This window comes from Rutidosis leptorrhynchoides, chromosome 1, assembly GCF_046630445.1.
Source record: "Rutidosis leptorrhynchoides isolate AG116_Rl617_1_P2 chromosome 1, CSIRO_AGI_Rlap_v1, whole genome shotgun sequence".
Lineage (NCBI taxonomy): Eukaryota > Viridiplantae > Streptophyta > Magnoliopsida > Asterales > Asteraceae > Rutidosis > Rutidosis leptorrhynchoides.
Window position 1 is genome coordinate 39,289,394 of NC_092333.1, and position 20,224 is coordinate 39,309,617.

The 20,224-nt window shown below is 31.7% G+C and overlaps 1 protein-coding gene across 1 annotated transcript; it reads right to left on the reverse strand.

The window, feature by feature from the left end:
• Window positions 1–17,725: 17,725 nt before the first annotated feature.
• On the reverse strand, window positions 17,726–18,352 carry LOC139861144 (uncharacterized). The gene has a single exon (XM_071849474.1). It carries the CDS (start codon window positions 18,350–18,352, stop codon window positions 17,726–17,728), a length of 627 nt encoding a protein of 208 aa, XP_071705575.1.
• Between the last annotated feature and the right edge of the window lie 1,872 nt (window positions 18,353–20,224).

Consider the following 20,224-nt stretch of genomic DNA (forward strand, 5'->3'; position numbering starts at 1 on the left):
ATAAATGATTCACAACAGTTGGTTACATCGCGAGGTACTTGACCTCTATATGATACCTTTTACAAACATTGCGTTCATTTTTGAAAAGACAATCTTTCATTACATCGAAAGTTGACAGCATACATACCATTTCATAATATATCTAACTATAATTAACTTAATAATAATCTTAATGAACTCGACGACTCGAATGCAATGTCTTTTGAAATATGTCATGTATGACTCCAAGTAATGTCTTTAAAATGAGCAAATGCACAGCGGAAGATTTCTTTCGTACCTGAGAATAAACATGCTTTAAAGTGTCAACCAAAAGGTTGGTGAGTTCATTAGTTTATCATAAATAATCATTTCATAATTTTAATAGACTACAAGATTTAAATGTTGCATGGTATAAATGGGCCCGAATCCTATACCCACCTGTAATGTACATGCGATATCTTTTAAATACAGTACACCTTTCTCGTGTACGAAATCATCTTTCATAAATCTTAGTAACCGTACACATATCTTGTGCACAAAAATAACATACACATAACTTGTGTATAAAATCATTCTCTCGATACATAACATTCATATCAATTGGTGGCAATTATTATGTTCACATAATTCAATGGTGGCAATTATCATGTCCACATAATTCAATGGTGGCAATTATCATGTCCACATAATTCAATAATAATCTGCAGAACTTCTGTCTGCATAATAATTCATTCGAGGAATGTTTTGCTTGTGTCTATCTCGTCAAACATTTATAAAAGCATTTCATGTATTCGCAGTTCAAAATATATTTCAAAAGCATTAATTAAAGCAGTTGTAAAAACAGCGCATGTATTCTCAGTCCCAAAAATGTAAAGAGTAAAAGGGAATCAAATGAACTCACCATACTGTATTTTGTAGTAAAAATACATATGGAGCCATTTAACAAGTGTAGGGTTGATCTCGGATTCACGAACCTATATTATTCATATGTATATTAATACATATAATCGTAATTGAACAATTTCACATATTATAACTTTATTTTATATATTATATTTATTTGTGACATCATTTTATATCAATAACTTGTATGTTTCATAAATATATTTATTTTATGTACTTTAAATAAATAAAAATATAATTATATTATATGTATTAGGTATAGTTTTATATAATTAGTAATTATTTGATACAATAATATTAATAATAATAAATAAGAAATTGTATCTTTTTATGATAGTAATAATTAGACTAATAATAATTATAATAAAAATAACAATACTAATAAAAAAAATGTTAAAAATAATAATAATAATAATAATAATAATAATAATAATAATAATAATAATAATAATAATAATAATAATAATAATAATAATAATAATAATAATAATAATAATAATAATAATAATAATAATAATAATAATAATAATAATAATGATAATAATAATAATACTGGTAATAGTAATACTACCTCATGGAAGTAGCTCTTAAAAAATAATGCCCAAGTCCGAGTTTGAACCCGCGATGTCCCGCTAACCCGATACATAACCAATCCACTCTTCCTCAACATCACTTCAAGTATTAACATCGCGTTAATATTTTATGTATCATTACCAATATACATCATCCCTTGTCATCTTAGCCCAATTCTAAGACCTAAGCTCGATTTTTAGCCCAACAACGTAAGCTTACTTGAAGCCCAAAGATCAAGTTTAGCAAGCCCAAGTATTCAAACCCATATAAAGTTTAAGTGGCCCAGCTTGTGTAGTTACTTGTTGAAATAAAAAAAAATAAACTGTAGCTGCCTAGATTCGATCTCATGACTCCTCGGTTAACAAATACCCATCAGACCAATGAGCCGTTTATTTATTTCTGATATAGCTAGAACGTTTAATTATTTCAGCCTGATATGAGCTGTTTGCTTTTCTTCTTAAAATCAAATATTCACATGATTATCCCATGGTCAGAAGCAGAAACAACAGCATATCGAAGGATCATTTTATTAGTTATCCATCTATCTATCTTGCTTATATTCTATATCATCACTAACACTAAGCCTCATCAATCTAGACCATCAATATATCGTATACATTCATCATCTTCATTAGTATGTATTACGTATCAGTTATCATTTATGTTTTATAAATAATACCGTTACCTACAATATCACCTATTTTATATCCTCGTCATTTACTGCTACTGTACTTGTATCCCGCTGTTATTTTCTCGGCCCAACTATAAATACACTTAGAATCTTAGCCCAAAACCACGGTCCAACAAATATAGCTAACCCTCTTACAGCCCATAGATCGGCTCCTACTACAATTCTGTTGATCATAGGATTCGGTTTAATAAAAAAAAAAATAACAAGCAGGAAAAGTGCCACTTGCAGCAACCATGCGACCACTCCCATTAAATAAAAAAAAATAGTTAAATACCACCTTATGACTCATAATTGTCGGCCACCATACCCACTTGTTCTACATGCTTTTTAAAAGACTGTAATTGATTTCCTATATAATCAGATTGGTAAAATTCAAGTAAGTGATATTGCTTGTTTCGATGAGGTATTTGAATGGGTTTGAGGTTATTCAAGATTGAAAAGAGATAGGTGGTATCCAGCAGCTTTCAAGTTGCTATTTAGTCAGCGAGTAGAAATAAGACAGAAAAAAATAAGTTAATCGGGTTGGTGGCGTTTTGAAGATGGTAGCTTGGTGACGGTTTAATGAAGGAGGAGGGGTGGTTATCGAATGGTAGTGATAATTTTTATGAAGGTTAGGGTGGCGTAAGGATTGGTGTTAGGGTGGTTTTACGAGGAGGAAGAAAAAAAAGGGAGAGAGCAAGTGATGGATTGCGGTCAATGGTGATGATGGAAGGTTGTGGTTTCTAACCGTAGTAGCATCCATTATGGGTTTCTTGGTTTTGGGTTTGGCTGGCTAAACAAACGCAGCAGAGAATGGATTATATTGTGAAGTTCAGTGATGCTGTAATAACAAAAGATCACTAATGTTTGTGTTTGACCTGTGAATTCGACCTCTAACAAACTCCAGACAGAAAACAAAATAAATAAAGCTTGATAGTGATGTGTAACAAAATTGTGATGATAATTGCTCACTTTGTTTTGATGGAGTCGACTAGAGTTTGTGATAAGGCTAAAAAGAAACATATATTTCATAGCAATATCCCTCCTAAATAATAGGTTTTCATATGTAATTGTATTATATTTTCATTGTAATTTTTTAAATAAATAAATGCGAAGACAAAAGGCGAAAACGAAGATTTGAAGACACAAACGTCCAAAAAGCTCAAATGTACAAGATACAATTCAAAAGGTTCAATTTATTGATGAAAAACGTCTAAAAATGACAAAAGTACAAGATATAAAATTATACGCAAGGATGTTCGAAAATCCGGAACCGGGACATGAGTCAACTATCAACGCCCGACGCAACGGACTAAAAATTACAAGTCTACTATGCACAAGAATATAATATAATATATAAATAATTATATTAATTTTTTATATTTTATATTTATATATAAATTATGTCGACAAGTAAGGTTCCAAAATTGTGTGAGCTGGATTTTCAAACTCCACGACACGCGGAGTTTGCAGGCTTAAAACACCACGACTCGCGGAGCTGCAAAAATCAGAAATGCCTATAAAAGGCCATGCATTCTGCCGAATTTAAAATATAAAAAATAATAATAATACTCTGTAAATAAATAATAAATATATATATAATATATACTATATATATATATATAGTATATATTATATATATATATTTTTTATTTATTTACAGAGTATTATTATTATTTTTTATATTTTAATATATATATATATATATATACATATATATATATATATATATATATATACATATATATATATACATATATATATATACATATATATATATACATATATATATATATATATACATATATATATATATATATTTTTAAAATATAAAAAATAATAATAATACTCTGTAAATAAATAATAAATATATATATATATAATATATATAGGGTAGTTTTATATTAGATTAATGAAGAAGAATTTGCTTTGATCCCGAAATTCACCATTCCACAACCTTCCAACCCAATATTCTCAATAGACGAGTCATCTACCAAAGATGAACTACAAGCTGTAATAGATATTGACACCTCGAATTTCACCCAATTGGGTAATAGAGGTGAAAACTTTGATCCCAAGAATAAACGGAAGGAAATGTTAGGAATTATCAACCCTATAGAAATATGTATGTCGATGTATATCGATCCATTTGACCAAGAACCAGAAAAGAGACATATCCATTTACTAAAAGCTACACTTAAAAAAGAATTAAGTAGTGACGATCGGGAGAGTCTAAACTTTAAACCCATTGATATATTATACACCACCCGAGATGTAAATAACTGGCTCACTATTCTAATTCGTGGAACTTATTCTACCGACTTCACATGTCGTCAGCTAAGTGTGGGAAAGTCTAACCCCACTTAACGTTAAATTAGGGGTTCGGGTTAGTGCATAACTAGTTAATAAAAATGCACTATTAGGGTAAAAGACGCATTTTCAAAAATTAGCAAACAGTCCAAGAAAAGCAACCGTTTTTGAAGAAAAACATGTGTGATAAAACAAGAAGGAATGAACGATGAGGCGCGCCATCTATCATTCGACGAGCTTTGTAATTACAAACTAGGTATTTTTAATTACTTTTCTACACTAATCACCCTCATGAATTTATAATTATAGTCTGATTTCATGCAAATGAGGGCATTGCATGATCTCAAGTGTGGGGAAGGGTTATAAATTCTCTCGGGTTTATACTTAGTTTATTTGCCAAATTTTGTGAAAATTTTAAAATTTTTCAAATAAATGAATTCAAAATCATGTTTATACATATTTATGAACGATGAAAATTAGGTGTTAATACCGAAATTATCGTTACCTTAGAAAGGATATAAATTGAGAAACACCCTAAAATGATTGAATTCATTTAAAATGAAATAAAGGAGAATAAAAAGGCAAAGAAAGAAACTAAGTGTGGGGAGAATGTACCAAGTTATTCAATTAAAAACTATCTATCACATGTTTCTGTAAAGTTATTGCAGGTACTTTTGTTTTGGACGATTTTAATCAGTTTTACCCGATTTACTGTAATATATTTGAAAGAAAAGATGGATCTACACGAGGAATCAATTCCATCATTAAAAGGAAGTAAAGTCTTCCAAAAAAGACACGCGCTTCTTGATTTAGGTCATGAAGTTGTCGTCCAGACCAGCTGTAGGTTGACGAAAAACCTAGAAAAGTCATCTCTAAAATCAGCAGGATATCCACGGACCTCAGCATCAAACAGGGTCGCCAAGTGGTCAGACTTATCTTAGCCATGAGAGGATCTGTCTTGTAAAATAGGGAGGGCACCGTGCAAATTAGCTTGATAAGACAAATGAATCAGAACCCCAGAAAGGATAATCTCCTTAAAGATTAAAAATCAGCTTTTAAGACTGATATTACTCAATCCTTGAGATTGACCTTAAAGATTGAGAATTCAAACTCATGGAATTCAATGATATCTAAACTCGAGCTTGAACGATAAAATATTTTGATCAAAATTACAAACCGATTTGTTTTCTGAAAACCCATTTTCAATGCGTTCATTACCATTGAACGTAAAATCCTAGGAATTCACCTGGAATTCATTAGGTCACCTGAACCAAATCGGGTGTCAACCGTAAGAACGGTGGTTGCATAGCATGGTCGAAGACAGGACCTTGTGCCAGACCGAAAAATTATAAGGGTGAGCTTTACTATTGCTCCTACAAAGGATAGTAATTGCGTCCGACACGTTATAGACCATAATTAAATGCATGTCATTAGACATTGCCTTAACAGTTTCTTGTTCATCGCTTTCCTTTACAACCGGACGGTAGTTTGCCGAAAGGTAATATACGGGACAAGTAAACTGGACGTGTTACTTTCCTAATACAAGGTTAGCAAGTGGGTAACACAAAACCACAATTGTTGAGCTAAAATTTTCAAATCTGAAACCCACACAACCCACAAAAATATTTTGCAAACACCGGTGAAGGGTTATTCCGGAAAACTTGTCTAGGGTAAAAGCTAGATTTAATTTTCAAAAGATCAAATGTTTTCATAAAGATCCAATTTCCTAACGGATCTAAATTTTCATAGTCATGTGGGACTGTAAACCGCCTTTCAAATGTGCACTTTGCTTTGGAAACCGAAAGTAAATCGGCTATTTGATTGCAAGTGTCGTTAACCTAAACCCGAGGCAACTGTGGATGACACACCCACCTTTAACCATGGTTATCGAATGGTAGTGATAATTTTTATGAAGGTTAGGGTGGCGTAAGGGTGGTTTTACGAGGAGGAAGAAAAAAAAAGGGAGAGAGCAAGTGATGGATTGCGGTCAATGGTGATGATGGAAGGTTGTGGTTTCTAACCGTAGTAGCATCCATTATGGGTTTCTTGGTTTTGGGTTTGGCTGGCTAAACAAACGCAGCAGAGAATGGATTATATTGTGAAGTTCAGTGATGCTGTAATAACAAAAGATCACTAATGTTTGTGTTTGACCTGTGAATTCGACCTCTAACAAACTCCCGACAGAAAACAAAATAAATAAAGCTTGATAGTGATGTGTAACAAAATTGTGATGATAATTGCTCACTTTTTTTAGATGGAGTCGACTAGAGTTTGTGATAAGGCTAAAAAGGAACATATATTTCATAGCAATATCCCTCCTAAATAATAGGTTTTCATATGTAATTGTATTATATTTTCATTGTAATTGTTTAAATAAATAAGTGCGAAGACAAAAGGCGAAAACGAAGATTTGAAGACACAAACATCCAAAAAGCTCAAATGTACAAGATACAATTCAAAAGGTTCAATTTATTGATGAAAAACGTCTAAAAATGACAAAAGTACAAGATATAAAATTATACGCAAGGACGTTCGAAAATCCGGAACCGGGACATGAGTCAACTATCAACGCCCGACGCAACGGACTAAAAATTACAAGTCTACTATGCACTAGAATATAATATAATATATAAATAATTATATTAATTATTTATATTTTATATTTATATATAAATTATGTCGACAAGTAAGGTTCCAAAATTGTGTGAGCTGGATTTTCAAACTCCACGACTCGCGGAGTTTGCAGGCTTAAAACACCACGACTCGCGGAGCTGCAAAAATCAAAAATGCCTATAAAAGGCCATGCATTCTGTCGAGTTTAAAATATAAAAAATAATAATAATACTCTGTAAATAAATAATAAATAAATATATATAATATATATATATAGTATAGGGTAGTTTTACATTAGATTAGTTCGGGTTATGTAAAGGGGGATGATTCTCACACACTGTTTTTTGATCCTCACACATCAATTTACTTGAACTCCTCCCTAATAATAGGGTAAAATGGTGTGTGAGGATTAAACAACAGTGTGTGAGAATCATCCCCCTTATGTAAAGGTTATTTTACGAGTTTTTGAAGTCGAAATTCTGTCCGTGTAACACTACGCGATAAATACTCAATGTAAGTTATGTTCTCCTTTTTAAATTAATGTCTCGTACTTAAGTTATTATTATGCTTATTTGAGCCAAAGTAATCATGATGTTGGGCTAAATATTAAAATTGGGTAATTGGGCTTTGTACCATAATTGGGGTTTGGACAAAAGAACGACACTTGTGGAAATTAGACTATGGGCTATTAATGGGCTTTATATTTGTTTAACTAAATGATAGTTTGTTAATTTTAATATAAAGATTTACAATTGGACGTATACATAAATAACCATATACACTCGATCGGACACGACGGGCGAGGTATTTATATGTACAAATAATCGTTCATTTAACCGGACACGGGAATGGATTAATAGTCTATGGAATTATTAAAACAGGGTGAAATTATGTACAAGGACACTTGGTGTAATTGTTAACAAAGTATTAAAACCTTGGGTTACACGCAGTCGATATCCTGGTGTAATTATTAAACAAAGTATTAAAATATTGTTACAGTTTAAGTCCCCAATTAGTTGGAATATTTGACTTCGGGTATAAGGATAATTTGACGAGGACACTCGCACTTTATATTTATGACTGATGGACTGTTATGGACAAAAACCAGACGGACATATTAAATAATCCTGGACAAAGGACAATTAACCCATGGGCATAAAACTAAAATCAACACGTCAAACATCATGGTTACAGAAGTTTAAATAAGCATAATATATTTTATTTCATTTTTCCTTGTACTTTTATTTATTGTCATTTTAATTATTGTTATTTATTTTATATTGTTATTTAAATATCGTCATTTACTATACGCTTCGCTTAAAATATAAATCGACAAACCGGTCATTAAACGGTAAACCCCCTTTTATATATTATTATATATAATTATATTTATTTTGTACAAATATAGTTGTTTAAAAATATAGTGTGCAATAAGCCCCCTCCCTGTGGAACGAACCGGACTTACTAAAAACTACACTACTCTACGATTAGGTACACTGCCTATAGTGTTGTAGCAAGGTTTAGGTATATCCCATTTATAAATAAATAATTAAAACTTGTGTAATTTGTAGCGTATTTCGTAGTAAAATATAGTACTATCACGTACCCCCACGCTATCACATCAGTTTGACAGATAACCAATTAGAGGCAGGAATAATCACGCAGACAAGAGGAAAAATATAAAAGAAGAAATCAATGGATAACAGAATTTTGTTCTATACGATAATGGATTCCAATTTTGGAATCAGACAAGAGGCAGGAAAACAAATCTCACACTGTGTTGATTGTTACATAAAACAGATTCAGATTCTAAAGCGGATCAGGAAATAACCTATGATGTGGATGTTAAACAAAATACAATACAGATGTATTTATATTTATTTATGTATATATTCGTATACATATATATATCTATATTAGTATGTGTAATTATATATATAAATCTGTATATCTGTTTATCTGTATATATATTTATTTCTGTATTTTACATATTAAGGAAACATAATATTATTAATAATACAAACATTAATATTTAACATTAATATTAATTTAAGTAATAATAACAAAACTTAGTAATAATAATAATAGAGATAATAATAATAATATTAGTAATATTAATATCATAATAATACTAATGGGAACAATGATAATAACAATTGTAAATAACATGATAATTTTAGTAATCAAGTTAATAATAATACTTTTAGTAATCCTAATAATAATTAAGTTTATTTTAAATCACATTTAATTTATTTAAATAACTATCGGATCATAAACGACTGCTTCGATCGTTTACTAAATAAATTCGAAATTATATTTATATATTCAATACTCTCTCAGTAATTAACTAAACATTTATAAATAACAGTTTTTAAATTATCTTAAGTTATATTTTATAATAATTAAATCGCATAATAATTTAATTTATAATATATATTTATTTACATATCTTCTTATTTATATATACATTTTTATTTATAATTAAAGGTTCATGAATCATCGAGCACAGTCAAAAGGTAATTGAAGACATAAATATAGATTTTAAAACTTTCGAGACTTAACATTACAGATTTTGCTTATCGTATCGGAAACATATAAAGATTAAAGTTTAAATTTGATCGGAAATTTCCGGGTCATCACAATACAAACGCTTGAAGACATGCTACGAGCATGTGTTATTGATTTCGAAAACAGTTGGGATCGACACCTACCGTTAGCAGAATTTTCTTACAACAATAGTTATCATTCTAGTATTGAGATGGCGCCGTTTGAGGCACTTTATGGTAGAAAGTGCAGGTCTCCAATTTATTGGAATGAAGTAGGGGATAGACAGATTACGGGTTCGGAGATAATACAAGAAACTACCGAGAAAATCATCCAAATTCAACAACGATTGAAAACCGCCCAGAGTCGACCAGTAAAAGAAAAGATATAGAGTTTGAAATTGGAGAAATGGTCATGCTTAAGGTTTCACCTTGGAAAGGCGTTGTTCGATTTGGTAAACGGGGGAAACTAAATCCAAGGTACATTGGACCATTCAAGATTATAGATCGTGTCGGACCAGTAGCTTACCAACTGGAGCTACCTCAAGAACTCGCGGCTGTACATAACACTTTCCATGTCTCGAATTTGAAGAAATGTTTTGCTAAAGAAGATCTCACTATTCCATTGGACGAAATCCAAATCAATGAAAAACTTCAATTCATTGAAGAACCCGTCGAAATAATGGATCGTGAGGTTAAGAGACTTAAGCAAAACAAGATACCGATTGTTAAGGTTCGATGGAATGCTCGTAAAGGACCCGAGTTTACCTGGGAGCGTGAAGATCAGATGAAGAAGAAATACCCGGATCTATTTCTAGAAGATTCGTCAACACCTTCAACAGCTTAAAATTTCGGGACGAAATTTATTTAACGGGTAGGTACTGTAGTGACCCGAACTTTTCCATGTTTATATATATTAACTGAGATTGATATTTACATGGCTAAATGTTTCCAACATGTTAAGTAATCAAACTTGTTAAGACTTGATTAAATGAAATAAGTTTCATATAGACAATTAATCACCCAAGTTGACCGGCGATTCACGAACGTTACAAATTTGTAAAAACTACATGTTGTGGTATATATAGACATATATATATAGCTGACATGAGATTATGATGAGTAAGTATCTCACTAAGTATATTAACAATGTATGATATACATAAGAAATGAGATTACTAAGTTAAGAAACTTGAAATGATTTATATAACGATTATCGTTATGATAACGTCTACTAAATACATATGTATCATATTAAGATATTGATACACTATATTTAACATGATAAAATGATATTTAAATATATCATTAAGTGTATTAACAATGAACTACATATGTAAAAACAAGACTACTAACTCAAGAATTACGAAACGAGACTTATATGTAACGATTATCGTTGTAACGATATTTTAATGTATATATCATATTAAGAGATATTCATACATCATAATATCATGATAACATAATAATTTAACATCTCATTTGATATAATAAACATTGGGTTAACAACATTAATTGAGATCGTTAACTTAAAGGTTTCAAAACAACACTTACATGTAACGACTAACGAAGACTTAACGACTCCATTAGAATGTATATACATGTTGTGTTTTGATATGTATTCTTAAACTTTTGAAAGACTTCAAAACACATATCAAAGTACTTCTACTTAACAAAAATGCTTACAATTACATCCTCGTTCAGTTTCATCAACAATTCTACTCGTATGCACCCGTATTCGTACTCGTACAATACACAGCTTTTAGATGTATGTACTATTGGTATATACACTCTAATGATCAGCTCTTAGCAGCCTATTTGAGTCACCTAACACATGTGGGAACCATCATTTGGCAACTAGCATGAAATATCTCATAAAATTACAAAAATATTAGTAATCATTCATGACTTATTTACATGAAAACAAAATTACATATCCTTTATATCTAATCCATATACCAACGACCAAAAACACCTACAAACACTTTCATTCTTCAATTTTATTCTTCTAATTGATCTCTCTCAAGTTCCATCTTCAAGTTCTAAGTGTTCTTCATAAATTCCATAAGTATAGTTTCATAAAAATCAAGAATACTTTCAAGTTTGCAAGTCTACTTCCAAGCTTTCTAATCCATTCCAAATAATCATCTAAGATCAATGAACCTTTGTTATTTACAGTAGGTTATATTTCTAATTCAATGTAATATTCATATTCAAACTTTGATTTAATTTCTACAACTATAACAATCTTATTTCGAGTGAAAATCTTACTTGAACTGTTTTCGTATCATGATTCTGCTTCAAGAACTTTCAAGCCATCCAAGGATCCTTTGAAGCTAGATCCATTTTTCTCATTTCCAGTAGTTTTATCCATAAAACTTGAGGTAGTAATGATGTTCATAACATCATTCGATTCATACATATAAAGCTATCTTATTCGAAGGTTTAAACTTGTAATCACTAGAACATAGTTTAGTTAATTCTAAACTTGTTCGCAAACAAAAGTTAATCCTTCTAACTTGACTTTTAAAATCAACTAAACACATGTTCTATATCTATATGATATGCTAACTTAATGATTTAAAACCTGGAAACAGGATGAACACCATAAAATCGGATATACGCCGTCGTAGTGAAACCGGGGGCTGTTTTGGTTTGGATAATCAAAAACTATGATAAACTTTGATTTAAAAGTTGTTCTTCTGGGAAAATAATTTTTTATATGAACATGAAACTATATCCAAAAATCTTTGTTAAACTCAAAGTGAAAGTATGGTTTTCAAAATGGTCATCAAGATGTCGTTCTTTCGACCGAAATGACTACCTCTTTAGTAATTGACATGTAACTTAAATTTCCAACTATAAACCTATAATTTTTCTGTTTGGATTCTTAAATTAGAGTTTAATATGAAACCATAGCGATTTGATTCACTCAAAACGGATTTAAAATGAAGAAGTTATGGGTAAAACAAGATTGAATATTTTTTATCTTTTTAGCTACGGGAAATGTTTAACAAATATATATATACAAATCATATCCTAGCTAACTTATATTGTATTATACATGTATTCTAATATATTATGTAATCTTAGGATACCATAGACACGTATACAAATGTTTTGACATATCATATCGACCCATGTATATATATTATTTGGAACAACCATAGACACTCTATATGCAGTAATGTTGGAGTTAACTATACAGGGTTGAGGTTGATTCCAAAAATATATATACTTTGAGTTGTGATCTAGCCTGAGACGTGTATACACTGGGTCGTGGATTGATTCAAGATAATATATATCGATTTATTTCTGTACATCTAACTGTGAACAATTAGTTGTAGGTTATTAACGAGGACAGCTGACTTAATACACTCAAATCTTTAAAACATGATAAAAATGGTTGTAATTATATTTTGATCATACTTTGATATATATACATATTTGTATAGGTTCGTGAATCGATCCGTGGCCAAGTCTTATTTTCGAGGAAGGAAATATCTGTGAAAGTGAGTTATAGTCCCACTTTTAAAATCTAATATTTTTGGGATGAGAATACATGCAGGTTTTATAAATGATTTACAAAATAGACACAACTACGTGAAACTACATTCTATGGTTGAATTATCGAAATCGAATATGCCCATTTTTATTAAGTCTGGTAATCTAAGAATTAGGGAACAGACACCCTAATTGACGCGAATCCTAAAGATAGATCTATTGGGCCTAACAAACCCCATCCAAAGTACCGGATGCTTTAGTACTTCGAAATTTATATCATATCCGAAGGGTGTCCCGGAATGATGGAAATATTGTTATATATGCATCTTGTTAATGTCGGTTACCAGGTGTTCACCATATGAATGATTTTTATCTCTATGTATGGGATGTGTATTGAAATATGAAATCTTGTGGTCTATTGTTACGATTTGATATATATAGGTTAAACCTATAACTCACCAACATTTTTGTTGACGTTTAAAGCATGTTTATTCTCAGGTGAATACTAAGAGCTTCCGCTGTTGCATACTAAAATAAGGACAAGATTTGGAGCCCATGTTTGTATGATATTGTGTAAAAACTGCATTCAAGAAACATATGTCGATGTAATATATTTCTATTGTAAACCATTATGTAATGGTCATGTGTAAACAGTATATTTTAGATTATCATTATTTGATAATCTACGTAATGCTTTTAAAACCTTTATTGATAAAATAAAGGTTATGGTTGTTTTAAAAATGAATGCAGTCTTTGAAAAACGTCTCATATAGAGGTCAAAACCTTGCAACGAAATCAATTAATATGGAACGTTTATAATCAATATGAACGGGACATTTCAGCTACCGAACCAGAAAATCTTCTAACACTGTTGGAAAATTTAGATTTGCAGGCGATAGAAAAGATAATTGGGTGTGGACTTTTAACAACAACAATGTCTTCTCTACTTGCATTTTGAGAGAGAAAATTGACAATTTGCTATTGCCATCCCCTGTTGTTCCAAGTGAAACCATGCGAAACAATCTAATACCTCAAAAAATTAGTGTTTTTGTATGGAATGCTCAAAGAAACAGGCTACCGGTAAGAATAGAGTTAGACAGGAAGGGTATCGATCTCGCCTCAGTTAGGTGTCTGATATGCGATAGTGCATTAGAATCGATAGATCATATTCTTCTGCTAGAATGTATGTATGCAACAAATGTTTGGAGCAGGTTTTTTCGTTGGTGGGGTCTCACCTTCCCTAACGGAGTAAGCCTGAATTCGCTCCTCCAAGGCGATTCTCAATTTTCAAATAGCATTCAACTTTCAAGGATGTGGCAAGCAACTATATGGGTATGTGCTTATAAAATTTGGCAAAACATGAGGAATAATAAGCTCTTCCGTAACAAATGCTTGACGGCGTCAATGGCTATCCAAGAAATTTAAGTAAAAAGCTATGAATGGATCGCGAATCGTCAAAAGAAATACAAGTTATATTGGCTTCAATGGCTCTCAAATCCATACACTTTCGATGATCACGGTTGATGTAAATAGATGTTTGTATATATTCGTAAAGTTTTTAGTTGTCTACTCAATGTTCTTATGAGCATGGCTCGCCTTTGAGTCCAAGTTAGCAGGACATTTGTATTCTTCTTTCTATTAATGAAAGTTTGACTTTAAAAAAAAAAAAAGAAATGGAATAGAGGGAATACTTAATGTGAATATGACATATGATTAATAGCCGGCCCACATAGATATTAAAAATGAGACGATAGACATGGAAGAAGATAACAATGGTAATGAGGAAGTTCATAGGAATATAGGATGCAAAACATGTTGGATACGGTCGGTCCAAATAATGAATCTCTAAAGCTCCCCTAACGCAAATTTCTGTCAATCACAAACCGTCCAACCACATGAATTAGGCCACTCATATAACAACCTTTATTTATATTTATTTATGTCACATGCATAGACATATGATTTTCTTCAAGACTGTTTTTAACCAGGCGTCAGATTTCTCCCGTCATCCCAGTTGGCAAGTTGTTTGACGCCCTTGACGCCCCTAACGTGACGTCAAAATTTGACGCCCGGGGCATCAGTCGATAAGTTGACGGGTGTGTCAAATGTGTTTCAGCCAATCAAATTTTTTCAAATATTTTTATATATTATTAATTAATAAATTATATACCCAACTACCAATAATATTTTACCACATCACCCATTTACAAATTTAACCCTCAAATTTGACACTCCCCTTTATTTAACTTTGTCTCTTGACCTTGCCACATCACCAAAAAGTACATCACTTGACTTTGATGTCATCGCCACGGTTAGACACAGTCTAATTAACCACAATATGAAACCCATTTTACGAGTACTAATTTTAGAGTAATTACTCACTTTACAAGTAATTTGAAGTCATCGCCTATAAACTTACGTTACTATCATATTTAATCATATATACGATTCTCAAATAACAATTCATCATAAAATGTATAATTCGAGTAATTTTAATTGCAACTTTATAGTAACAAATGTTTTGGCTCGTGAATTATTTGGTGAATGGAGGTTTTGAAGCTCTTAGGTGGCCACAAAGATTCACGCATGATAATTCCGAGATGTTCCGCTTGTTTGCAAAGTGAGCAGTCGTTATGAGACTATTATGATCATAAATCGAGTTAGAAAAAGTAATAAATAAATATTTGTGTAAAATTTAGTTTGACATTTTGATAACGATTTTTTTTATATGATATAATCGTAATACATATCTACATATGATTTAATCACCAAAATGACAAAATCTATAAATTTTAAAAACACCGATGTTAGGAGAAAATATATTAATAATGTGTGCGACAAACGTGAGGGGAGAAGGGGTGCTACACTTTGCTTATGTTTGTTGCTAGACCCATTTTGTTTAATAAGGTAATGGTGTATTTAGATGAAACAAACTGGAGCTTGAGCTTATAAATCGAATTAAAATTTATGAGCTAAATCTATCTGAAACTAAAACTTATTTTTAAAGCTCATAGCTGAAGTTTATTTATTTTTATAAGTGTTTGATAAACTAGCTGGGGTTTTAAGTTCAACTTTTTTTCATAAGCTACCAGGAGTTGCTTATTTTTTAAGAGTTTATGATTTTCATAAGCTCTACTTTTTATATTTACCAAACAAAGTTTATGACTTGAAGCTTATAAAATCATAAGGTCAAACTCCTATAAACTTCAAGAAGATTGTGTGTCAAACACACCCTAATATTAAATTCCCACTCCTTTTGGGTCTGGTTGTAAATCTTTGGTGATTTAATAAAATTTTATAGCTTTCCAAAAAAGAAAAAAAAAATTGTGTGCGACATACATCATCTAGGTGTTTTGTTAGCTTAAAAGAAAGGTTCGATTCCAGGCACCCACAGTTATCCACTCATGGCCACGGAGGTTCGCCTGCAATGACTCCGGGCTGCTCGCGTAGCGAGTAGTCTCACTAAGATTAGTCAAGTTGACCGTTTGGATACCCAGGTTAAAAAAATAAAATAAAGGAGTTTAAATAATGGTAGCGTAAATTGGTTAATGGAGACATATATGACAGCCTGTAGTGCTCCTAAAATATATCCACTTGTAGTAACTGTAAGTATATCATATAATCTTAATCTTACTAATTAAACCGTGTGCCGCAATTAATCTATTTCCCACTTTACAATGCGGTTGCATTCGACTCTGTGATGCTTTCATATCTACACGACTACATCTGACTTATTCACAACTTAATTGAAACGTAAACATCGACTATTTTTGCTAAATTTTGACCTTAAGCTCATCCTTATGACCTTATCTATGCCTTCTTTCCTCAAATTAACACAATCATGTTAGCGCCAAATCACCATTTCCTTCTCATTTCTTCATTATCACTAATTCATCACATTTCACTATCATCCATCTCAGTCGTCTTGTCACTTTTATGGTCATGTTAAAAATAAAAGTGGACGTTTTATATACGAGATTTTTGTCAAATATAATAATAAGTTCATTAATACTAAAAAATGGCATAAGTGCTAATGTCAACTAAAATAAAAGTTGTATAAACGTAATATCAAACCAAATAGACCTAGATATCCGGTTCTGGATATTGGGTCATGTGCGATTGCACATCTTGCACGTCTCAATATTCGGCTCTGTCATCTATGATACACTTCATCACATTTAAATGGACACACATCAATTAATTATTTTAATACAAAAATGCATTATATTGACGAAATGCATGACGGGGCAAGATTACCTGGGATTTGGTGGATTGTTAATATTGATGCCAAATTTTGGCACACCCTTACGTAGAATATTTGTGAGACTGATAAGAGTAATCTAATAAGACATAACCCAAAAATCATTAAATTCATTTAAACTTTTCAATTATAACATAATATGCGTTTAATAGACTCTTTATTTCCCATATATGTATGAATATTAATTACAAATAGTGTTCATAAAATATTTTTTTTTTTTGAAAGGCAACAAAAGATTTTATTAACTTCTCAAATCTGTACATGAAACAGTGGCATGAATACCACATTCTCACAAATTAGTACAAGATAGGGACAATACTTGAGGATACTAAGATTATATCCTAAATAAACAAGAACCCTATTATTACATCACACCAAAAGGGATATCGGATTATGCAGCCAATTATGCCAATCGATTATATTTGTCTTGCAACGTTTCGCGATCCATTCATAGCTTTTGACTTGAATCTCACTTAAAGCAACCGGCGGATTCCAACACTTATTATTAAAGATTTTTTCATTACGATTCTTCCAAATAAGGTACCCACATGACCACGCCACCGCTTGCCAAATCTTCGCACCCGATGACGATAATTGTATGGAGGGGCTCGCACTAAAGGCATCGGCAAGGCTTGAGAGTGGAGACCCGCTCAAGCCCCACCAATTAAGAACTTTATTCCAAATATCACAAGCTACAAGACATGAAAAAAGAGAGTGTTCGACCGATTCGATATCACCTTCACAAATCGGGCAAAGGACCGAGGGAAGATCAATGCCACGCTTATCAAGTTCTGACAAGACGGGCAATCTCTTCCTTTTGGCCCTCCACACGAATACCTCGACTTTTTTTGGGACCAAATGATTTCGTACCGTTTCCTCCATGTTGACACCTGCTCCTAACATCTTGGTAGTGATAACATCAGAAAGTGATTTCGTAGCGAATTTACCATTATTATTTAGCAACCACTTCCATGAATCCGTTTTTCCCGGATCCATTACAACCGATTCCAGCAACCTGTTAAGCTCCAATAAAATATATAATTGTCCTTGGAGTTTGTTTCATCCGTCCTCGGCTTTGTTTTGGGTTTTGGTGTCATTGTTGCAATTTTCGGTTGACTCGTTTAGTTCTCTTAGTTCGGGATTGTTTATCCGTATTTTCTATATTTAGCCTTCATCGTCGCAATGTAGTTTATTGGTTTAATATAATTGTTATCTTTTGATCGAAATAAATTTACATATAATGGTCTTCGTGAAAAACTTTGCTTCAGAATCCTTCACGAAAGTTACTCACGCTGGATATATCCCGTCGACGGGATAACCTCGTCGATAATCAACATCTCCAACTTCATATAGAATTTGCGAAACGGTGTCATTCAGTAAACTATCGAACAATGAAGATGCATTTAGTCATTATTTGATCGTCTTATTTCGAATATGCTTCTCAAATTACGAGACAAAGGTTCATAGCATCATCGACGGGTACACTTGATCTCAATTTGTAATATGTGCTTTCTATGCATTTCAGCAGTTTGACCACTCCCACTCCTTAAACCAATGTTTACAAGCATTTAAGGAAATATGTGAAGTTGTTCGTATTTATGATACAACCATCTAATGCCATCAACACGCATGTATGAGCTCGCGTTGTGGGGCAAAAAACGAGAATGTAAAGTGATCAAGTAGAATGTCGTTTATATATTTTTTTTTCAACAAAAAAAACCCTAAAAGGTACTACCATATAAGACAGATAAAAGATGGTAGCCATTGTAATTACGTTGCTATAATGTGAACCTAACATAGACTAGATAAAAAAGGTGAAACTATTTTTAGTTCAAAGTGATTTGTAACTTATTCCACCATTTAGTATATTGTTAAATAAGTAAATAATTTAATAAAAAAAACACAATATTTTTTGTAAGTTTTTGATTATTTTTAAGAAAATATTAGTTTACATACTAATTATACAAACACGTGTAAACCATTTTCATTTAGCCGAGTATTTATCATGTTCTCGGTGTTCGTGAGGTATCGAGTTTGAGTCTTACCTGAGAATTTCGTAATTCAATTTGATTTTGTAGTTAATTATATAGTGCTCTTGAGACATCGTTGTCCGAGTCTGTCCTATAGCAGTTGTTCAGGGGGTGCTTCTCAAAGGTGACTACATGCAGAGCTTGTTCTACAAAAGTTGTTCGGTAAAACATCTTTGACACGTGAAACGGATATGATCGGGTGGTGGAAACTCCTTTAGTGGTCCCCATCATTGAATCCAATATCACTATTTAAACGAAATTATATAAACATGTGTAGACGATAAACATGGTTTTTAAAGATGAAAGAACCATAGATATGTACCTAGTGTAATCTCTAAGACGATTTGTTATGGTAAAATAGATTGTTGTGACGTTTTGGAGTTCTGAGGGATATTTATGCTGATGTGGCAGTATTGTGGGATGGAGAAGGCGCTTTGATAAATGTTGTGTTCTAATGTTGTGGAATGTTATAGATGATGTGATAAAATATATTCCTTCCGTCCTACTATAACTATTCACATTTAACTTTCAAAGTCTTCTTCGTCAACTTTGACCGCAAATAATTTTATTTGTGTTATATATTATATGTTGAAAAATATATATATAGAAACCGCGTTTAAAACAAAATCTATTTATATAAATTTTATCAAATATCACATAACACAAATAAAGATATTTACAGTCAAAGTTTATAAAAAAAGATTTTGAATGTCAGATGTGGACACTTATAGTGAGACGGATGGAGTAATTGATATTGGGTGAATAAATAAAAGAAAAAAAAAATAAACCAATCAAAATTTCTCCCTTTATGTTGTGTTCTTCCTGGTCAGTCCTTACA

Bases quoted from the DNA above. Each gene is read 5' to 3' on its own strand.
- LOC139861144 (XM_071849474.1), bottom strand. From the start codon at position 18,352: ATGGATCCGGGAAAAACGGATTCATGGAAGTGGTTGCTAAATAATAAT.